This window comes from Prionailurus viverrinus, chromosome D4 (assembly GCF_022837055.1).
Source record: "Prionailurus viverrinus isolate Anna chromosome D4, UM_Priviv_1.0, whole genome shotgun sequence".
In the NCBI taxonomy this organism is placed as follows: Eukaryota; Metazoa; Chordata; class Mammalia; order Carnivora; family Felidae; genus Prionailurus; species Prionailurus viverrinus.
Genome location: NC_062573.1, coordinates 49,894,656 through 49,914,985, shown reverse-complemented (window position 1 = coordinate 49,914,985; position 20,330 = coordinate 49,894,656). Strand labels below are relative to the sequence as shown.

General features: G+C 37.2%; 1 protein-coding gene across 3 annotated transcripts; it reads left to right on the top strand.

The window, feature by feature from the left end:
- Positions 1-540: 540 nt before the first annotated feature.
- TYRP1 (tyrosinase related protein 1) lies at positions 541-19,161 on the top strand. Of its 3 annotated transcripts, none has more exons than XM_047830742.1 (7): positions 541-956; positions 2,061-2,383; positions 5,442-5,646; positions 9,503-9,670; positions 12,529-12,708; positions 17,447-17,593; positions 18,692-19,161. In XM_047830742.1, exons 1-7 carry the CDS (start codon positions 572-574, stop codon positions 18,895-18,897), a joined length of 1,614 nt encoding a protein of 537 aa, XP_047686698.1. In that variant the 5' UTR covers positions 541-571; the 3' UTR covers positions 18,898-19,161. The 3 variants fall into 3 exon arrangements, with proteins under 3 accessions (XP_047686698.1, XP_047686697.1, XP_047686696.1); XM_047830741.1 differs by having other exon boundaries at positions 572-956; positions 12,529-12,759; positions 18,692-18,925; XM_047830740.1 differs by having other exon boundaries at positions 572-956; positions 12,529-12,762; positions 18,692-18,925.
- The last annotated feature ends 1,169 nt before the right edge of the window (positions 19,162-20,330 follow it).

Sequence of the window (20,330 nt, the reverse complement as noted above, 5' to 3'; positions counted from 1 at the left end):
GCAAATATAAAACACTCAGCTCTGAGAGGGGTTCATCAGAGAACCCGCTCAGGAGTTTAAGGTACTGGAGGGAAGCTCTATGGGGAGCAGGTGGATGCCCGCCAAAACTCCATTAGGATGGGAGATTTTAAGTCACGGAAATTAACTAGCAGGAAATCTGCTTCCAATTCTTTCAGCTTCATGGCTAAATGTAATTAATGGCCATGACCTGCTAACGAATGCTTTGGATAAGAGACATCTATGATAAGTATTTTTTTTTTCATAAATAGAAATTTAAAATAAAGAAAACTAAATGCTAGGGCAGGGGATTTAATTATGTAGTTATTATCCATGTCAAGTTTTTCCAGGTAAATTACTATTTTTACTATTTGCGAGAAATGTCATTTCACAGATATGAAAAGCATTTTGCGGGCGGCTGGGGAGGGCTCCTGCCTGTTTATAACAGCACAAAAAGAAAACTTGCACTAATGCCATTTTGCTTTCTCCTTTTCAGCCTGATTTTTATGTGTTTCAGTCTCTACACAAAGGGCTGCAAACCAGAGATCTGTTCTTCACTCTTGCTTCGAGCAGAATGAAAGCCCATAAATTCCTCTCTCTGGGATACATCGTCTTGCCCCTGCTGTGTTCTCAACAGACCTGGGCTCAATTCCCAAGACAGTGTGCCACCGTTGAGGCTCTGAGAAATGGTGTGTGTTGCCCAGACCTGTCCCCACTGTCTGGGCCTGGGACTGACCGCTGTGGCTCCTCGTCAGGGCGGGGCAGGTGTGAGGCAGTGACTGCAGACTCACGACCCCACAGCCCCCATTACCCACATGATGGCAGAGATGATCGGGAGGCTTGGCCCACGAGGTTCTTCAACAGGACATGCCGATGCAATGGCAATTTCTCAGGACACAACTGTGGGACTTGCCGTCCTGGATGGAAAGGAGCTGCTTGTGACCAGAGAGTTCTCATAGGTAAGTGGGGATCTGTGTGTATATACAGTTCTTCATGAGACTCTATGCATTTAATAGGAACCTAAATCAGTTGAGCTGGAAGCACATCTGAAAATCATACAACTCACTCTTCCCTCTTCACAGTTGAGGAAACTGAGGCTCAGAGGGGCTAATAAGTGTATTTAAAGAGTTGAGGTTAAGGCTCAGATCCTCTGACTGACAAGATCTCCTTCCAAAACATTTATGGAGCAACTGCTCCATGCAGGGAACCATGGTAGGTGTTCATGACTAGACCCTTCAGTGACTTCTCAAGGTAGTTATGTTAATTGTAGTAAGTGAGGTTCAGAAAGGTCAAATCCTTACAGCTGGTACTTGAAAAACCTGGAATTTGCCAGTGAGGTCAGTCTAGCTCTAAACCATGATCTACTTCTACTACACTTGCTAACCCACAAAGAAACTTCCCCTTGTGATGATCAAGTTCAGCCATTTCAGGTGACGAGCCTGGCCTTCACTCTACTAAGTGGCAATAAATAATAAAGCTTTAAATAGTAAATCCAGCGACGCATCGTTGTTTTCTATGTGCCAAGCATTGGGCCAAGGGTCTAACAGAATGTTTATTGAGTCTATTTTATGAGCCACGCTCTGATATAATTGCTTTTTATGTGTGTATTCTTTAACCTTTACGACTCTATGAAGCAGGTATTATTTTTATGTACACCCTTTCAGATGAGAAGGTGAGACTTAGAAACACGTGTACAGAGTCACAGAGTAAGTCCCTGGTATTAACCACTATGCCATGTTTTTTACGAGGCTTATGATTTTGAAAAGATAGAAAGTTCCAGAAAAATATACCAATGATGAGCAGGAATAAATACGAGATCACAGAATCATAAAGTCCACAGTCATAATAACGAAAACTAATGAAAACCCTAGAGTAAGTTGGCGGGCAGGGGGCGGGGGAAGGCAGAAAACAGGCCTAAAGAAGAGATTCGGGTGAGGGGAATTTTAAAGGAGTATAAACTTATTTAAGCATATATGCAAATTACATTAATGGGTACATGGGACGCAGTGTTACGATGACACTCACGTGGCGCATTTTCACGTTTGAATGTTGTATCCTTGAAGTCAGGAGAAATCTTCTGGACTTGAGTGCAGAAGAAAAGAACCACTTTGTCCAGGCCCTGCATCTGGCCAAGCGGACAATGCACCCTCAGTTTGTCATCGCCACCAGGAGATCAGAGGAAATATTGGGGCCAGATGGCAACACGCCACAATTTGAGAACATTTCCATTTACAACTACTTTGTTTGGACACACTACTATTCGGTCAAAAAGACTTTCCTTGGGCCGGGACAGGAAAGCTTTGGCGAAGTGGATTTCTCTCACGAGGGACCGGCTTTTCTCACATGGCACAGGTACCACCTTCTGCAATTGGAGAGAGACATGCAGGTATGTGTGACACGTCGCACTTTTCAGGTCCCCGACAGACAAGGTGGATCGTTTGGAAGCCGTTTTCATCCACTACGTTCTGAGCAATCGAAACATGTGATGGCAAAGCGATTTCATGATATTGATCTGTCTTTGACATTCTAAATTTCTCCCTGTTAGTAAATTACTTACTCATTAGTTAGTCTTCATCTTTTGTGAAGGGAAAAGAAAGTAATATCAATGGTGAGGGAGCCAGTTGAGACATCTCTAGGTGTGATGTAATGTGATGGACATATGCTGCAGCATAATTGAAAAAATGATCTTCATATAGCTTGCAACAAAATAATCTCAGTTGATGGGCCGGCCTTCCCAAATGTAAATCGATATCCCCTCCTCCTGGGTTGTATAAAAAAAAAAAAAAAAGTGTGCATACAGTTCTCAGTCTACCAAGTCCCAAATATACACTTTGCTATGCCAGCAAATGATTCTGAGTCTATGGCACAACGTATAAATTATGAAAAACAATATCCTTTATATTGTCATATGTTGATTGAACTCTGTTTTGTTTCCATGCCTCCTACCTCAGAAACCTACTAAAAGTATCACACCATTCAGGTCTCATTTTTACTTAAAAGGCATCAACTTTTGGGGCATATGGTAGACCTCAGCCCAAACATAAGTATTGCCTGCTTATCTTTTAAGCGGAGAACCTCAAACCACATTAAAGTATGTTAACATAGATACTTTTTTATCATTTATTTTACCAATTGCTTTTCTTGAGAAGAGTATTGTAATTTTAAAATGAAATTTGAGGGGTGCCTGGATGGCTCAGTTGGTTAAGTGTTTGCCTCTTGGTTTTGGCTTAGGCCATGATCTCAGCGTTCATGAGTTCAAGCCCCACATCAGGCTCTGTGCTGTCAGCACAGAGATTGCTTGAGATTCTCTCTCTCTCACCTCCCCCCACACACACACTTGCTCACTCTCTCTCTCTCTCTCTCTCTCTCACACAAAATAAACATTAAAAAATAAAATGAAATTTTAAATTACTAGATCTCAACTAGGAAATCCACAAAATGAACGTGTTTTCTAGGTAAATGGATTCCTTCCCTCAAATTAAAATATAAAAGTTAACCTAAAAATATCTGAGGGTAAAAAAGGTGTTTAGATTCATTTATTGATTTGCAGTATGCTTGTGTCCAGCACTATCACAAGAAAATAAATGGTGAGGCGAGAGAGAATTAATGCACTAAAATACAGAATAAAGCATTGGTATAAAAGTGGTCCATCCATATTCAGTTTGAGAGTGATTAAGTTAATTCATCTGATACTCTGAACTTCATATTTTATAGCTCTTATTACAAGTAAGACATTTAGTAGATTAGGAGTAGATAAATCTGTCATTTGTAATCAACTCCAGATCTCCATGCCTCCAAGTCATTTTCTCATGGGCACACCAAAATGAAAGGGCAGGTGGAAAGTATCTAAAAGCTTCGATTTTGCCTGTGTAAACTTCAACCTCTATGCCTTATATTTTTAAAACCCAACAGCACAAGGGATCCAACGAATTACAGTCTAAATGTAATGCACAGTTGAAATGCCACATGAATATTCTCCAACTCCCAAATGTCAATTCTGAACCACAAACCGACTCTTAATGATCCCTTGGAAGCTGTCACTAATTTTTGTGAACCAGAACAATGGCTTCTAAACAAGGACTCTAAACCCCTGGAGATCAATAAAGGAGGATGCTTTGGAAAGCTTTTGGTCCTCTAAAATGCCCTGGGGACCAGGAAATGCTTCCTAAAGGGTTTAAAGCGAAAAAGCAGAAATGTACTAAATGCTTAGGAGGTGAGGCACAATGATGGCAATCTCTACCCTTAAATCTCACTCCCTAAACATAACTCCCCAAAGGTCTAAAGGAATGAGAACAAATACAATAAAAGTATGTTTTAAGGAACTCAATAAAATAAGCATGTGATCTGGAGTCCATTACTTTTTCTTTTAAGGTTTTTGTTTGTTTGTTTTGTATTATTTTGTTTTTTGAGAGAGAAAGAGATCCCCACGTTGTCAGCGCAGAGCTGAAGTGGGGCTTGATCTTACGAACCGTGAAATCACGACCTGAGCCAAGATCAAGAGTAGGACACTTAAACCACTGAGCCACCTAGGCATCCCCTGAATCCAGTACTTTTAAAATTGTTGAGATCAGCTCTGGAAGGAAACTATGTCCCTGGTCTAAAGAACGGCGTGCACAAAGAAATACTCTGCTTCATTTCACATTTCCCGTTGGTATTAGTTTTTAAGCAGAAACCCAAGTCTTAACAGTTTAGATTCTGAAGCAGGGGTCTTTAAGTAAAACGCCTTCAGTATCCAGGCAGATACGGTGATGTGAAAGAGATTGTCTGTGTAGCCTGTGAAAAGTCGAATCCATATAGCTCATATTTGGAAAACCTGGAATTCACATGGGCTTCTTCCACTACCCTTGCTAACCCACAAATAAATTTTAAAAACCAGAATCTAAATGCCGGAAGTCATTCATGTTAAACGGAAAGAAAGAAAGAAAGAAAACAAAAAGCACTGCTCTACATAGTATATTTAAAGACTGGATCTGGCTCCAGACCAAGACTCCATGATGCTTGAATTAGAGGTATGAAAACAGGAGGTAAAATGTCAAGGAGCGAAAGCTATTATTGAGATATATATATATATATATATATATATATATATATATATATATATATTTTTTTTTTTTTTTTGGTATCACCAATAGAACTTGAATTACCTACCTGAAAAAAAAAAGTGGGGGGGAGACTTCTTTCCCCAAAAATAGCATTTGTAGAAACTTCTGTATGATGAGTTGAGTTTCATTCTCTTTAGTGCCTCAATGACTCTTCATAGTATGTGATAAGCTTCGTTAAGTAAGATATTTAATTCCTCTGGCTACTCAGACACCACTGATACACTGACTGGTTCTAATTACCAAAAGAGAGTTGATAGAAACAGACAGCCAGGGAGAAAACCAAGCAAAGAGGGAGAATTTTAAACAAAAGCAGAGAACGCTAACAGAGTTTCTTTGATCTAGGAAATGTTGCAGGATCCTTCATTCTCCCTTCCTTACTGGAATTTTGCAACCGGGAAGAACATCTGTGACATTTGCTCCGATGACCTCATGGGATCGAGAAGCAACTTTGACCCCACTCTTATAAGCCTGAACTCTGTCTTTTCTCAATGGCGAGTGGTCTGCGAATCCTTGGAGGATTATGATACCCTGGGAACACTTTGTAATAGTAAGTTCCAAACCCATCTAGGATTCAGAATTCCCTATTACCTAAAGAGATTAAATGTGCTGTCTGAAAGCCCTCATTCTACTAAGGACTTCAGAATAAAATATTTTATTAGAGAGAATCGATGTACAGACGTTCATTGAACACCTACGCTACTCAAGGCACTCTATAAGGTTCCCGGGGGGAACAGAAAGTGTCTATACATTTTTACACTGGTTTTCTTGAGAAATTTGGCCAGTGCCTTGCTCACTTTCTTATTTTGGAAACATATGGTTATATAAGATTAATCCTCTTAGCACATACAGCACTCCTGAGTAGTCATGTGTCTTGAGTTGAAATTTCAGAGCAAATTGTTTCCCTAGGAAATCTGAAATACGCCAAAAGAGTTTGAAGTGACCTGAGAGTAAAGTTCTAGTCAGAGGGTCAAAAGCAAAAGGTGATATGCAGGGTATCTTTAAGAAAAGGAAGATACCTTATGCAAGATTCTTCCAGCTAACTGCTTTGCACCTCTGTCAAAGCGAACACAAAAAGGGAATGCTAAGCCAGCTGCCCCGGCGTCCTTTCTCCAGTGATGTATAGGCCACTGCTGCCTTAGATCAAGGTTCTGTGATATGTGGATCTGTTCCTGAGTGTGTTGTTCTCTTCCTGGGATCACATTATTACCTCTCTCTGTGGCACCAACACAAGGTCTTAATTATTAGTCACCTACCCCATCCACTTTTCTTCTTCAGGCATGTTTGGTTATTTTAAACTTGTTCTTCAATGTAAAAACTGGACTCATGGGAATTTATTTTGTTAACGTCTTCAAAATATATTTATTTCCATATATACTTTTCAGCTGAAAATATGAAATTCCTATATCAACCTTAAAAAAAAGAATATCCTTCAAAAAGAATATTCTAAATAGAACAATTCAGTAGATTTTTTTCAGCATTACAAGATTTTTTAGCTGCATATAGGAAAAAGAGAAGTGATAGTGTATGGATTTTTTTTTCGGTTGAAGTTTAAAAATTAGAATACATTTTGTATTTGTTTAGCAAGCTGAGTGAGTGATCCCACCTTGAAATGACGTTGAGAATCAATATATCTTTAGATACGAAAACATTAATCCCTTTCTGAGCAGGCTATTGTATTTTGTCCTAGGAATTTTTTTCCAGACCTTTTCTAACGATACTGGTGACTGGATGCCAAAATATAGCACAGTTTAAGTGGGTAAATAAAATTATGGCAGAGGAGAGAAGATTCTATTTTCATCACTTGTTCTTGTCAAGAGGTCTCATAACCAAGACACGTAGTTTCATGAAAAATTGAAGATTGTGTATTTTAGGGTAACACATTTGAGGAATACTTCTTTTCTTAGTTCGTGATATAAACACCAAGAATTTTCTTTATTAGGCCAGTGAAAGATGAAAGGAAACTAACAGTTTATTGAACACATACTACATGCCTGATATGGTACCAAATGCTTTCATATATCTTATTTAATTCTCCTAATTCTGTTCTTGGATGAAATTATCCATTCCTGTGGTTTCATTGATCATCTTTTACTGGACAGCCATGCACGTACATTTTTAGAACAAACCTTCCTTACATATCCCAATCCTGTATTTTCATGTGTTTGTTGCACAATGCCTCTCCAGCGTCCCATTAAAGCGCCAAACTTGGTACATTGCAAGAATGAGTTATTGACACCCAAGACTCTCCTAGCCACTAAAATATCATCTTGGATTCATCATATGAAGCATCTTGTTCCTTCTACACAGTATTTCTTAAATCTATTTTCTCCTTCATACACTCAGAACTTTTCATTCATTCCTGCATGGAAACTCCACAGGACTCCAATCCATATGAGGTTAAGTCAGGTGCATTGGCAGAGGCTGTCCATGTGCAAACAAATCTAAAAAGACCCAGGTTAAATTTAACTCGTTTAAACTAGTTTCTTTACTATCAGAATTTTCCACTGTGAAACTCCATGAGGGCAGATTAGGGTGTGATGTTTTCAAAACCCATGTAATCTATCGTGTTTTTCTTGGAATGTATTGATAGCTCCTGAACAATAATCCTTAAAACACAAGCTTGGATTGATAGTTTTAGCCGGTGGAGTCTGAAAGTTTTAATAATAATGCATACCTAAAACAGTGTGCTATCTCCTTCCCAACCTCAAGAGTGGCATATGTTTTATTTTTATATTATATAAAGTTGCTATGCTAATTCATCAGGTACTAATCGTTACGTTAATTACAAACATTACAACATAGTAAGCTTTATGAATGAGGTAAAATGAATACAAATTGAGATTGTAATATCACCTCTCCCACCCCAGTGGATTATTCTGCATATCCTCTTAGGACACACACATGCTTCTCTCGAGATCATTGGAACAGAAAATGCAAAATACTCCTAACCGATCTCCTCTTTTCCCACCTACCTAAGACTTCTCTTCATTTCCTATTGAATTAAACATAATTTCTCCACAATATGAATCTGGTCTAGCTTTACATTGTTCCCACCGTCCCTTATCCTCTTGCATTGTCCTGTACTCCAAGCAAGCTATTCCCCAACCAGCCCTCTTTACAGCCCAAACGATCTTTCCATATATCAACATACACCAGACAACTATTTGGCATCTACTATTTGCCAGGCCCTGTACCAAGATTAAGGGATATACTGGTGAGCGAGAATAGAAAAAGTTCTTGTTCTGAGGGAGCTTATCTCATAGATAGGAGAAAGCATATCATCGTTCTTATTACCTCTGTCAAAAATGTTTGACTTGTAACGTTTCCCCTATTTAGCCTGAAAATTCTTCTCAGAGAATCAGGGTTCTTTGCAATATCTCTCTTTCTCTCTCTCCTCTCTCTCTCTCTCTCTAACATTTATTTGTTTTTGAGAGACAGAGACAGAGCACAAGTGGTGGGGGGCGGGGCACAAAGAGAGAGGGAGACACAGAATCAGAAGCAGGTTCCAGGCTCTGAGCTGTCAGCACAGAGCCCAATGCAGAGCTTGAACCCATGAACCATGAGATGATGACCTAAACCGAAGTCAGTTGCTTAACCAATTGAGCCACCAAGGCGCTCCTGCAAATCTCTTTTCTTTAATGACATCTTTCTGAAACCACACACCTGGAAAGGATTGATATTCTTTCTCAATCTCTGTCTTTCTGTCTCTCCCCTTCTCCTTTCCACTCTCTCTCTTTCTCTCCTTCCCTCCCTTCCTTCTTCCTTCTCTCCCTCCCTCCCTCAAGGCACCCATTCAATTATCCCTAGTATCACAGCCCTTTGCTTGCCTGTTTGTCTTAGTGCCTTTTAACACGTGCCTTTTAACAAGTTTAATTATTTCTCACATTAATTGCTGAAAAATATGTATCGATTGAAATATAGACCAGTTCCCAAAGAAATTGTAGATTGTTTTTCTTTATTTCTCTGAAGGCTTGAAACAAACAGTAATTGAATATAAAATTTCACACATGTGTGAAATATAGATTTAGTGTGGGATTTAGGTTTATGAGACTATTTTGGCAAAATTCAATTTTCCATGGACTTTTGATGTTAATATATTTTCAGTAATGAGGTATACGTTGATTAAACAAATAACAGGACCTCTGTCTGTTATTGTGATCATTTTTTTCTTCCAATGATTTTATGTATCACACATCTAACTCTGCTCACAGATGTATCACAATGATATCAATGTGATAACTTAAATCTTCTCACTGTAATGCCCCTAAGTCTGCCTTTTTAAAATGTTCTCTTCTACCAGGGAGAACCTATCTTTCAGTGATCATGCTCTACATAAAAATGGAAGAGCAAAGAGATCTGTAAATATTCTGTAAGTGTTCCTATACCCTGTATTTTTTTTCCAGGCACTGAGGGGGGGCCAATTAGGAGAAATCCAGCTGGAAATGTGGCGAGGCCAATGGTACAACGTCTTCCTGAACCACAGGATGTCGCCCAGTGCTTGGAAGTTGGTTTATTTGACACCCCTCCTTTTTATTCCAATTCTACAAACAGTTTCCGAAATACAGTAGAAGGTAAGTAAAAGAAGTCAGTGTTTTGATTTTATGTAGTTGTCACAGTAAACTGAACTATTCACATTCAGATCTTGAAAAATCTTTGGAAGCCATATTGATCTTATGAATTTATGTGAATGTTGCCTCCTATGATGATGTAGTCACAATTCCCTGCTCAAAAAAGAACTTCTTAAAGAAAAGTGTCAGGCCATGAAACTCTTTTAAATTATCATAGTAGAATCCTTGGGAAATTAGTCTTCAATCTCTAAAATACCTGAAAAGTATTAACTCAAATCTGTGAGGTGGCTAATCATTATAACTCTATCAAATTCTGGTAGAGGCAAATAATTTTCAAGACTTTGAGAGCCTAAATTTTTTTCTTAAAAAATAACAATAAAGTTTCTAAACAATTAGTTGACATCCAATAATGCCTGGCTGGGGCATATATTTCATTTAGGTTTATATTATCCTATGACTGTTTTTAAAGGACTATAAAAATTCAAACTACTATCTAATGATATTCCATGTGATTCTCCTTATTTCATTCAAAGTATTTTAAAGGTGAGGAAACTAAAGACCAAAGAAGTGAAATGAATTTCCCAAGATAGTTTGTAACAGAACACAATTTCAAATCAAAAATTTTTAAGTCCATTGTCTTTATACAATACATTTTAATATCTCTAAATCATCACCGATACATATTTAAAGTTTTGAAACAACAGAATCACATTTAACGTATTATAAACTTCTTATTGTCACAATGTACATTAAATATAGCATTAAACATGTTAGGCTCCTCCCCCTGAGGAAAAAAAAATAGGAATACATCTCTCTGTCTCTATGATCTGAGATACTTGACATAGAAATCTAATCATTATTTTCCTTTCTCTCCCCTTTTATCATCAAAACTGGATGCGATTCTATTCTGTCTTTATGTTAATATTAATAACTAAATATGAATGCACTGATTTGGAGATTATTCAATAAATAATCACTATGTTTTGACTAAACTGGTGTATATAAACTAAGACCATAAACATTATATCCTTTTTTTTAATTTTCTTTTTAAAATTCAAGTTAGTTAACACATAGTGCAGTATTGGCTTCAGTAGGACCCAGTGATTCATCACTTCCATATAATACCCAGTGCTCACCCCAACAAGTGCCCTCCTTAATGCCCATCACCAATTTGGCACAGCCCCCCCCCCCACACCTCCCCTCCAGCAACCCTCAGTTTGTTCTCTGAATTTAAGAGTCTCTTATGATTTGCCTCCCTCTCTGTTTTTATCTTATTTTTCCTTCCCTTCCCCTATGTTCTTCTGTTGTGTTTCTTATTAAATTCCACATATGAGTGAAGTCATATGATATTTGTCTTTCTCTGACTTATTTATTTCACTTAGCATAATACACTCTAGTTCCATCTGCATTGTTGCAAATGGCAAGAGTTCATTCTTTTTGATCACTGTGTAATATTCCAGTGTGTGTGTGTGTATATGTGTGCACACATACACATATATATATACCACATCTTCTTTATACATTCATTAGTCGATGGATGTTTGGGCTCTTTCCATAATCTGGCTATTGGCCATAAGCACTAATTTCTACAAGAATATGTAGGTTGCATCTTAATGATGACCAATCAAAGGACAAATTATACTGATTTCCTGACAGAAGGTCTGAAAGGACCAGTGCCCACCAACATGCCGTGTACGTTGCAGTCTTTAAACATTTCGTAAATAAAAAAAAAAAAATAGTAATGGAATAAATGTATACAAAATGACTAAATAAATGAGTGTAATTGTACAAATGGGTTAATATATTTTATCATCTTTAAAAAAAAAAAACAAAAAAACACAGCTCTACACCCAGTGTGGAGCCCAGTGCAGGGCTTAAACTCACGATCCTGAGATCAAGACCTGAGCTGGGATCAAGAGTCAGACACTCAGCTGATTGACCCAGGCACCCTTGGGTTAGTGTGTTTTAAATTCTAATTTTATTTAATAATATGTAATATTTCCCTGTTCTTCCACCTCTGATTCTTAAAGCCAACCAGGTACACTTATAACTCCATCCTACATCACAGACCCTCCGTTTTTGTGATCTATCCTTACCTTCTGCCTAATATATATACCTAATAAATATCATTTGGAAATATATATGGAAAATATATACAATATATAATATGGGAGACATACAGTATAAGAAATACATAATACATGAAATGTAGGAAATATACATATTATATAGGGATATCATATACATCATATAGAATATGGGAAATAGAGAGAGGATACATAGGAAATTATTAAATATTATATAAATGTTTTGACAATAGGCTTTCCAGATGTTTAAAACTAGTACAGACATGATAAGCATGCTCTGGGAAATTGTGACTTTTCCACAAACATAAGATAACTTTTCCGAAATAAACATGGTGACAGTGAAAAGGAATGAGGTAGGAAACTGAAGTAATATCTGGCAATTTAAGGTCCAGGACAATCAGAGTGATGTCCTCCCAACTGTGTTAGTTTTTAGGAGAAGGAGATTTCCACTGTCTTTATTTCCACTGAACCAATGTTTGCCTTGTCAAAATAGAGTGCTCTATATATTTTGGCTGGCATCTTTGCAGGTCATTATTTTTAACCTTGAGGCTACATTTAGAATGTCGTGCCACTGGCTTAAAGCTAACCTAGCTCTGGGTATAGCAAGAAATGTCACCAACCATAGGTACGGAGAAGCAATGCTATTATATCAGGGCAAAAATTGGCCTGACAAACTGCGGAGAAACTGTTTCCCGATATAATCGCTGCTGTTGATTTGAAAAGCAAGATATTGGCAATGGTTTTCATTCTTCTCACCCCTCTTTTTATATCTAGGTTACAGCGATCCCACAGGAAAGTATGACCCTGCTATTCGAAGCCTTCACAATTTGGCTCATCTATTCCTGAATGGAACAGGGGGACAAACCCATTTATCTCCAAACGATCCTATTTTTGTCCTCCTGCACACTTTCACTGACGCAGTCTTTGATGAATGGCTGAGGAGATATAATGCTGGTGAGACATTCTCCTATGCTTTTTTGCGGGCTCAGCAAGGAGACCATTCAGGTGGTATGGTTATCACTACACACTACGCACTTAACACATGTGAACTACACTTCAAAATAAGGAGAAAAGAGCTGTGGTATCTAGCTGTTTCCACATGTCCCAAACGACTTTGAAAATGCAGATAAAAAGTTATAAAAATAGTTACGAGACAGTATTATATTATTATCAGAGTAAGCACGTAATCCCTTCTCATTTTTTAGTTTGAAAAGATGACTGTCATGTTTCCCAAATTTTTCTTCCTTGTAGCTTCCAATGAACATTTGCATGTCTTTTTTTGTCTTTTTTTCTTTTTTTGGAACATTCTCGTGAATAAAAAAAAATTTCACTGATCTCTTCTTCGATACCTAAAAGACAGAAAAAATTATGCTCATAATCCACAGTTTTGATTTTTATTACTGCTGGCCTCTTACAAATGGAAATTCTCTTCAACTTGAAAAGTTAATGTTGGTTTTTATAGAGAGCACAGCATAGAAAATCTTTTTCAACTTCATTTTAATGGGTTTTTAAAAATATTATTTAGAAGGCCACTTTCTCTTCACTTCTACTTGGCTGAGAGGCTCAAGTCACTTTGCAAACAATGAAGTACTTCTATTTGTTAAAGCATCATACATGTTCATACTTCAAAAGTTTGTAAATTTTGGCTTCTGTGCCTTTACTTTATCCCGCAAATAAACATAATATTGGGTATAAACTATCTATTGACTTATCTACCCAATTCAGCCAGTCTCTTATTTCTTGGTGTGTATGTACAGGAGAAGCCTCTATTCCCACCTGATTACGACCATTCACAGATACGTTGGTCAAAATCATATGTTCCATCAGAAAATCATTCAAGAAACAAATAACTCACATATAACTATTCACTCATCCATCTGCTATGAATTCACTAATTGGAGTGCCACCTTATTTCAGATGTATTCACAAGCATACCTACAGTCATAATGAATTATCTACAATTTACAATGTCTGTTTCTTTAACGAGAAACAAGAAATTAACAACCCTTGAGATGCAATCTGAGTCCAGTATGCGTCTAGGTTTTCATATTGACTACCTTATGTTTACAATCCTATCGCTCACTTCTAATTCTTTACCAATATCTCAGGTTTCTCCTTTAGCAAACCTTTCTTAGACATTCATACATTTAATATAAAACAACATCCCTCTCCTTTAGAAATCATAATTATCGTTTTGCATATGTTTAGCTATATTACTTCTTATGACAATAGCAAGTCAAGTGGAGGTCATAGGTTTAGGAATGAACAAAAACTTGTTAAACACGCACTTCTCAGAACTAGGCAACAATGCACAAGCTGTAGTTATTCAGCCATTCACAAGGCCATGGCTGTTAGTAAGTTGTTCTTACTTAGGACTTACTTAAGAAGTAAAAGGAGGTGGAGAATCTTGGGTAATCTGGAGCTTTCTTTCAACTATGCAAACAAGTATTCCTTTGCCTTACATATCCTGTTTGAAAAGATCATTATTTGACATCTATAACAAGTTGTTAATGGTCATCGATGAATCAGATAAATACCTTTGTTATTTTCTCCCCACTTCCTTTGCTTGTACTATATAAATTGCATAATAGCTCTCAGTTACTTGGATAGCAGTAGAGGGAAAAGTACCATGAGCAAAAAGTAGGGAGCCTAAAGCATATTTTTGACAAAATGTGGCCATAAAATTATAAGACAAGTTAATGTAAACACTTACAAATTGCAGGAACAGTGAACACTAACGATTAACTTTCTGCTTAAATATTCCATGTCCCTGCAAACGTCCCTTGGAAAAACAATGTCATAGAACAACTACATAGGAAGAAAATAAAAAAGATTAGAAAAGTGTCTAAAATGATGCATACAGCAGAAGTCTTTGTTGCAAATAAGTCTATGAGTGGAGGATGGAATTAGTTTTCAAAATGTGTTGAAAGGTTTTATAATAAGGAAGTATCTTCAAAAATCATAGGATTATAAAATTATTACGGTCCGAATGGAATAAGAATTTCATTTTACAGCTGAAGGAAATGAGAGTCATCGCATATAATGTGATGTCTCATTAGACATGAGGTGGTATAATATAGAGCACGCAAACTTTATTCAATATGATGTTAAGTTTTATTCACTAACATTTTGTATCCATGGGCACATTTAATTGAATTTTCTATTTTTCCCAAATGCGAGTCATGTGAATGAAGTTTTATATATAGCACTAAATATAGTGAGCTTTTCGGAAGAAGCAGTGTATACGTTTCGCAGACCAGACCCTACTTATCCTGCCCTGAGAGAAATGAACTAATTACGCACACACTCAAAGCCTTTCACAAACAGTATCTGATTCCATATCTTTGCTCTTATGAATAATGCTGCAATGAACATGGGTGCAAATATCTCTTCGAGATACTGATTTCATGTCTTTTAGAGATATACCCAGAAGTGGGATTGCTGGATCATATGGTAGTTCTATTTTTAATTTTTTGAGGAACATCCATACTGTTTCCATACTAGCTGCACCAATTCCCACCAACAGGGCACAACAGCTCTCTTCTCTCCACGCTTTTCCCAACGCTTGTAATCTCTTTTCTTTTTGACCACAGCCATCCTTACAGGTGTGAGGTAATCTCTCAGGATGGTTCTAATTGGCATTTCCGAATTAGTGATATTGAATACCTTTTCACGGACCAGGTGGCCATTTGTAAATCATCATGTCATATACCTTAAATACATACAATTTTTTGTCAATTGTACCTCAGTAAAGCTGGAAAATAATACTATTTGAGTGCCTACTATTTCCTACATAGTATTTTAGGTACCAGAAATACAGTAGCGTACAAAACACACAAAAATATTTTCCCTCCTGGAACTCCCCTAGTTGTTAGTTGAAATGGCAGTAAAAATAAGTAAATAAATATAAAGTATGTTAGATGGGAGAAAGTGTTTGCAAGCTAAGAAAATCAGGAAAGGGGATGGTGAGTACTACATAAATACATGGAGGAAAATCATCCTGGGATGAACAAAGGAACCCACTGTGGCCAGAGCAGAGCAGAGAGTGGGGAGAAAATGGTGGGAAATAACAAGGTCAGAGAGGTAACAGGGGGAAGATCCTGAAGGCTGTTGGCTATAACTCTGAGATGGGAAGGGTCTTGCATAGGGAAGTTTCATGACGATTCTACTGTTCTTGTTTGCTATTTTCACAATTATTCCTCCATTCAGTTGAATCGATGTAACTTTATCACCATGCTGATGCTGAATGGGGTTCAGGCTGTTCGAGTCAGGCTGTAGTGGAAAGGTGAAATAGAAAGTTAAAAAAAAAAAAGTTTATCTACATTATTATTAACTTTAATAAATAATTAACGAGAATACACCAAAACGTGGGTTCCTTGGGCCAGGCGTTCTGTCTGTTCTGTGCAGTGCTGTAGCCTCCATGCCGAGACCAGTGTCTTACGTTAGTAAGAGCTCAACAGATTTGAAGCAATAAATATTAAATTAGCATGAATACATAGTAAATCTAAAGTCGCAAAAATATAAACACTACATGCCATGCTATGATCAGTTGTTTTACAAAGTAGACGCTAAAATACTTTTCTGTGCTTCCCAGGATCACAGGGACTGTCCAGGTGATATATTTCTTTCAAAAAGATAATGTAATACTCCGCTAACTTTCTCACATATTCTAGCTCTTCTACATAGTTGTCCACTCGTGTCCAGCCCAAGCCCGATTCCAACTCTGGTTTTGTGATATCCCACCTCATTTAGTTGTATCAACATAAATGTAGAACAACAATAATAGAAAAGAACAATCTTGGGTTGTCGGTTGAGCATCCGACTTCGGCTCAGGTCATGATCTCACAGTCCATGAGTTCCAGCCCCGCATCCGGCTCTGTGCTGACAGCTCAGAGCCTGGAGCCTGCTTCGGATGATGTGTCTCCCTCTCTCTCACCCTCCCTGCTCGTGCTCTGTCTCTGTCAAAAATGAATAAACATTTTTTTTAAAAAATTAAAAAAAAAACAATCTTCTGCCACAAAGAACCTATCACTCTTTTTATCCCTGATGACAGAAACTCACTAATAATATAAATGACTGTAACTTGTATTTAAGTTGAAAGAGGAGAAGTGGCAGGAAGGAAATAATATCCCAGAAACTTGATTTAAAAATTTAAGTGTTTTTTCTAACAGAGTAAAATATAGGGGATAAGTTCATATTTATATCGCGGGAAGTAAACAGAAAAAAATGAAGAATACTAAACAGACATATTCATATTCAAGGACAAACCTCCATTAGATATGGCACCTCTCAAATTTATAGATGAAGCTTCAGCAAACTATACGTCCATCTTTTTTTAGCCTTGAAAGAGAAGTTTAGTGAATTTTTTTCAAATAAGTTTCTGTAATTTAAAAGTAAAACAACTAATGATCAACATAGATGATAAAATACTAAAACTTCCCTGCTTTTAAACGTTCTTGATCTATTGGATGTTATGTTAGTGCTGTGTTCAAAACATTTGAACTCTGTTTTATGCAATTTTCCCTATTCTGCTATATACAGTAAAACTATTTTTATGTTTTTATCCAGTAAAAAATTAAAAAAAAAACATTTTTATGTTATCCTAGAATATTTTAGGTCACCTTCAGGACATAATAATCTATTAATACTAACTTTATTATGTTATTAACAAGATGTCTTTGGCATATTTTAGATGTATCCACATTTCCATTGGAAAATGCCCCAATTGGACATAATAGGCAATACAATATGGTGCCATTCTGGCCTCCAGTTACCAACATAGAAATGTTTGTTACTGCTCCAGACAATCTGGGATATACTTACGAAGTTCAATGGCCAAGTGAGTATTGCAAATGTATCTTTTCTGTGGAAATTACCAAAACTACATTTGCTACCTTTTAAGGTAATCACAGTATTCTGAGGGCTATATTTTCCACTTAGATTTAGGAGGTTTTATTTGGATTTTTATTTTGGGATAAAGAGATTGAACGTAACATTTGTTGAGAGCCCACTCTGATCTGGAATTAAGCTGATTCTATAGCATATTATCTCATTGAATCCATACAACCCTCTGAGCTAAGTGTTGTAAACCTCATTTTACAAATAAGGAAGATGAGGCTAGCTATGACTAGCTGAGAAAGGGTAATTGTCACAGGTCATATTTCTAGTAGGCAGAGATAATGAGTTTTGAGCTTAAGTTCATGTAATACGCCCCAATTTTTCTACTACATAATGGTGCCTTCGCATCTTTATTCTAAAAAGAAAAAATGGAGTGAGATACTCTGTGCTGCTTTTTCTGAGATCTTGAAATGCAAACATTCTTATTTTCTTTTCAATCCCTTCCCAACAAAGGCAGCAGGGTATTGTGAAGAGCACAGCATGTGGGTTTTGAAAGACTTGGGCCCCTAAACCAACTCTGGTGCCTACTGGCCAAGTGACCTTGGACAAGTGGCTCAAACTCTATGGCATCATTTCCTCACCTTTAGAACAGAAATAATAATAGCTATGCCAATAGGGTCCGCTTAGTAGGAGAAATTTGGTAAGTGCCTTCAACATGACAGGTGCTATCATCAGCAATGTGGACAATAAAAAAGTTCTATATGGGGGCACCTGGGTGGCTTAGTTGTTTAAGCGTCTAACTCTTGATTTCAGCTCAGGTCATGATCTCAGGAACCGAGAGATTGAGCCCTGCAGGCTCTGTGCTGACAGCAGGCCCTGTAGGCTCTGTGCTGACAGCACAGAGCCTGCTTGGGATTCTCTCTCTCTCTCTCTCTCTCTCTCTCTCTCTCTCTCTCAAAATAAATAAATAAATAAACTTAAAAAATTATATATGAAGATTTTGGTAAAATTCCTGCCACAATGCCTAAGTTTAGGGTAGCTGATTTTTGGTGGCAACTATTATACTGTTTATTTTTTGTTCTCCTTTTGTTTTTCACAGGTCGGAATTTTAGTATTTCTGAACTTGTTACTATAGGAGTAGTTGCTGCTTTATCACTGGTCGCGGTCATTTTTGCGGGTGCTTCTTGTATGATTCGTGCCAGAAGCAACATGGATGAAGCACATCAGCCTCTTCTCACTGATCAATATCAACACTATGCTGAAGAATATGAAAAAATGCACAATCCTAATCAGTCTATGGTCTAATGACAAACGACCAATTTTCTGATACATTAGCATCACAAGAACACCTGGTTGAAACATAACAGATGAAATTACTGTATGTTCTTTTCCTCCATTACTTTCTTTCTTATGCACGCCCATGTTGGAATTAGAGCTCTACATATTATTTGCTAGAGCACAGAAGAGTCGCAGTCTTTTTAATACGTTCTTTTTTCCAACTCTATTTTAAATGGTAGGTTGTATGTTAACAAACTAGAATTTAAATAAAAACTTGAAACATTAAAAAAATTAAAATAAAATAAAATAAAATAAAACAAAACAAAACAAAATAAAATGGTAGGTTGGAGGCATATACCCCTGTCCTCTAACCCTAATTCCCAACCCTAACCCTAACCCTCTGGAGAGGTCTCTGAACTGCAAAATACCAGACACATATACTAACCCTAACCCTGAATCTGAGAATGTGGCCTCCTGAACACATGATAAGAAACGCTGAGAAACAGCCTAGTTAGCCTGGAGAAGACTCCAAACACTTAAGATTTGGTGGGATTTCTGGAAATTGGTGTTGAAGGTAGAGATTTAAAAAAAGAGTAAAGGAAAATAAAATAAATGGTAGTTTGGACCAACTCTATGATATTTAAGCAGAGAATGTGAAGATTTGGGCGTGTTTTAAAAACCAACTATATGACAATGTAAATAAGCTGTTGTGCTTTGTTTATGTATAAAGAAAAATCATAACAGTAAATCTCTGATTAAAATACATCAGTAGGCATCTCTACAATGTGAAAATGCAAACACATTTCCGTTCACTGACATCGAACAACAGATATATAGGAAGCCACATTTATTAATTAAAATCCATTAGGTGGAGCTACAAATGGGATCCCAATTAAGTTTTTCAGACTAGAATTCCCCTTAGGCACCAAAGTTTCGTTTAGTTTAAGGTTTAGTCTGAGGTTCAACGTCGCAAAAAAATCCTGATCTTTGTCACACTCTGTAGAGGTAAAGACTTCACTGTGTTTAAAAAACAGTTGATACTCTATTTGCCACCATGTTCTACCTGTCAGTGGGCTGGAAGCCAACAACCCATTCATACATTTCATGTCCCCATTCCTCTTCCAAATATCTTAGAGACCCAAAGCAAGGCATAAAGTGGAGAATACGCAATACCGTGCTCTACAAACACCATTCGATTCATCGTGTTTCAGGTAGCCTTCTCGTATCACTTATTGGTCTTTCATATGTGTTCAAAATAAAATAATAATAATAATATTATGTCATCAGTTGTGTGAGGCTTTCAGGACGCAGTGGTGTGAGGCTGTCATTAATTTTTCTTCTGCCTATCTTCTAACCTAAAATATTTTTACTGTTTTTGATCTTGGGTTACTGAAATAATATTCTCAACGAAGAACTTGAAAGGCTGGTCACTGGGAACAAACATTTTTGGCAAAATCGGT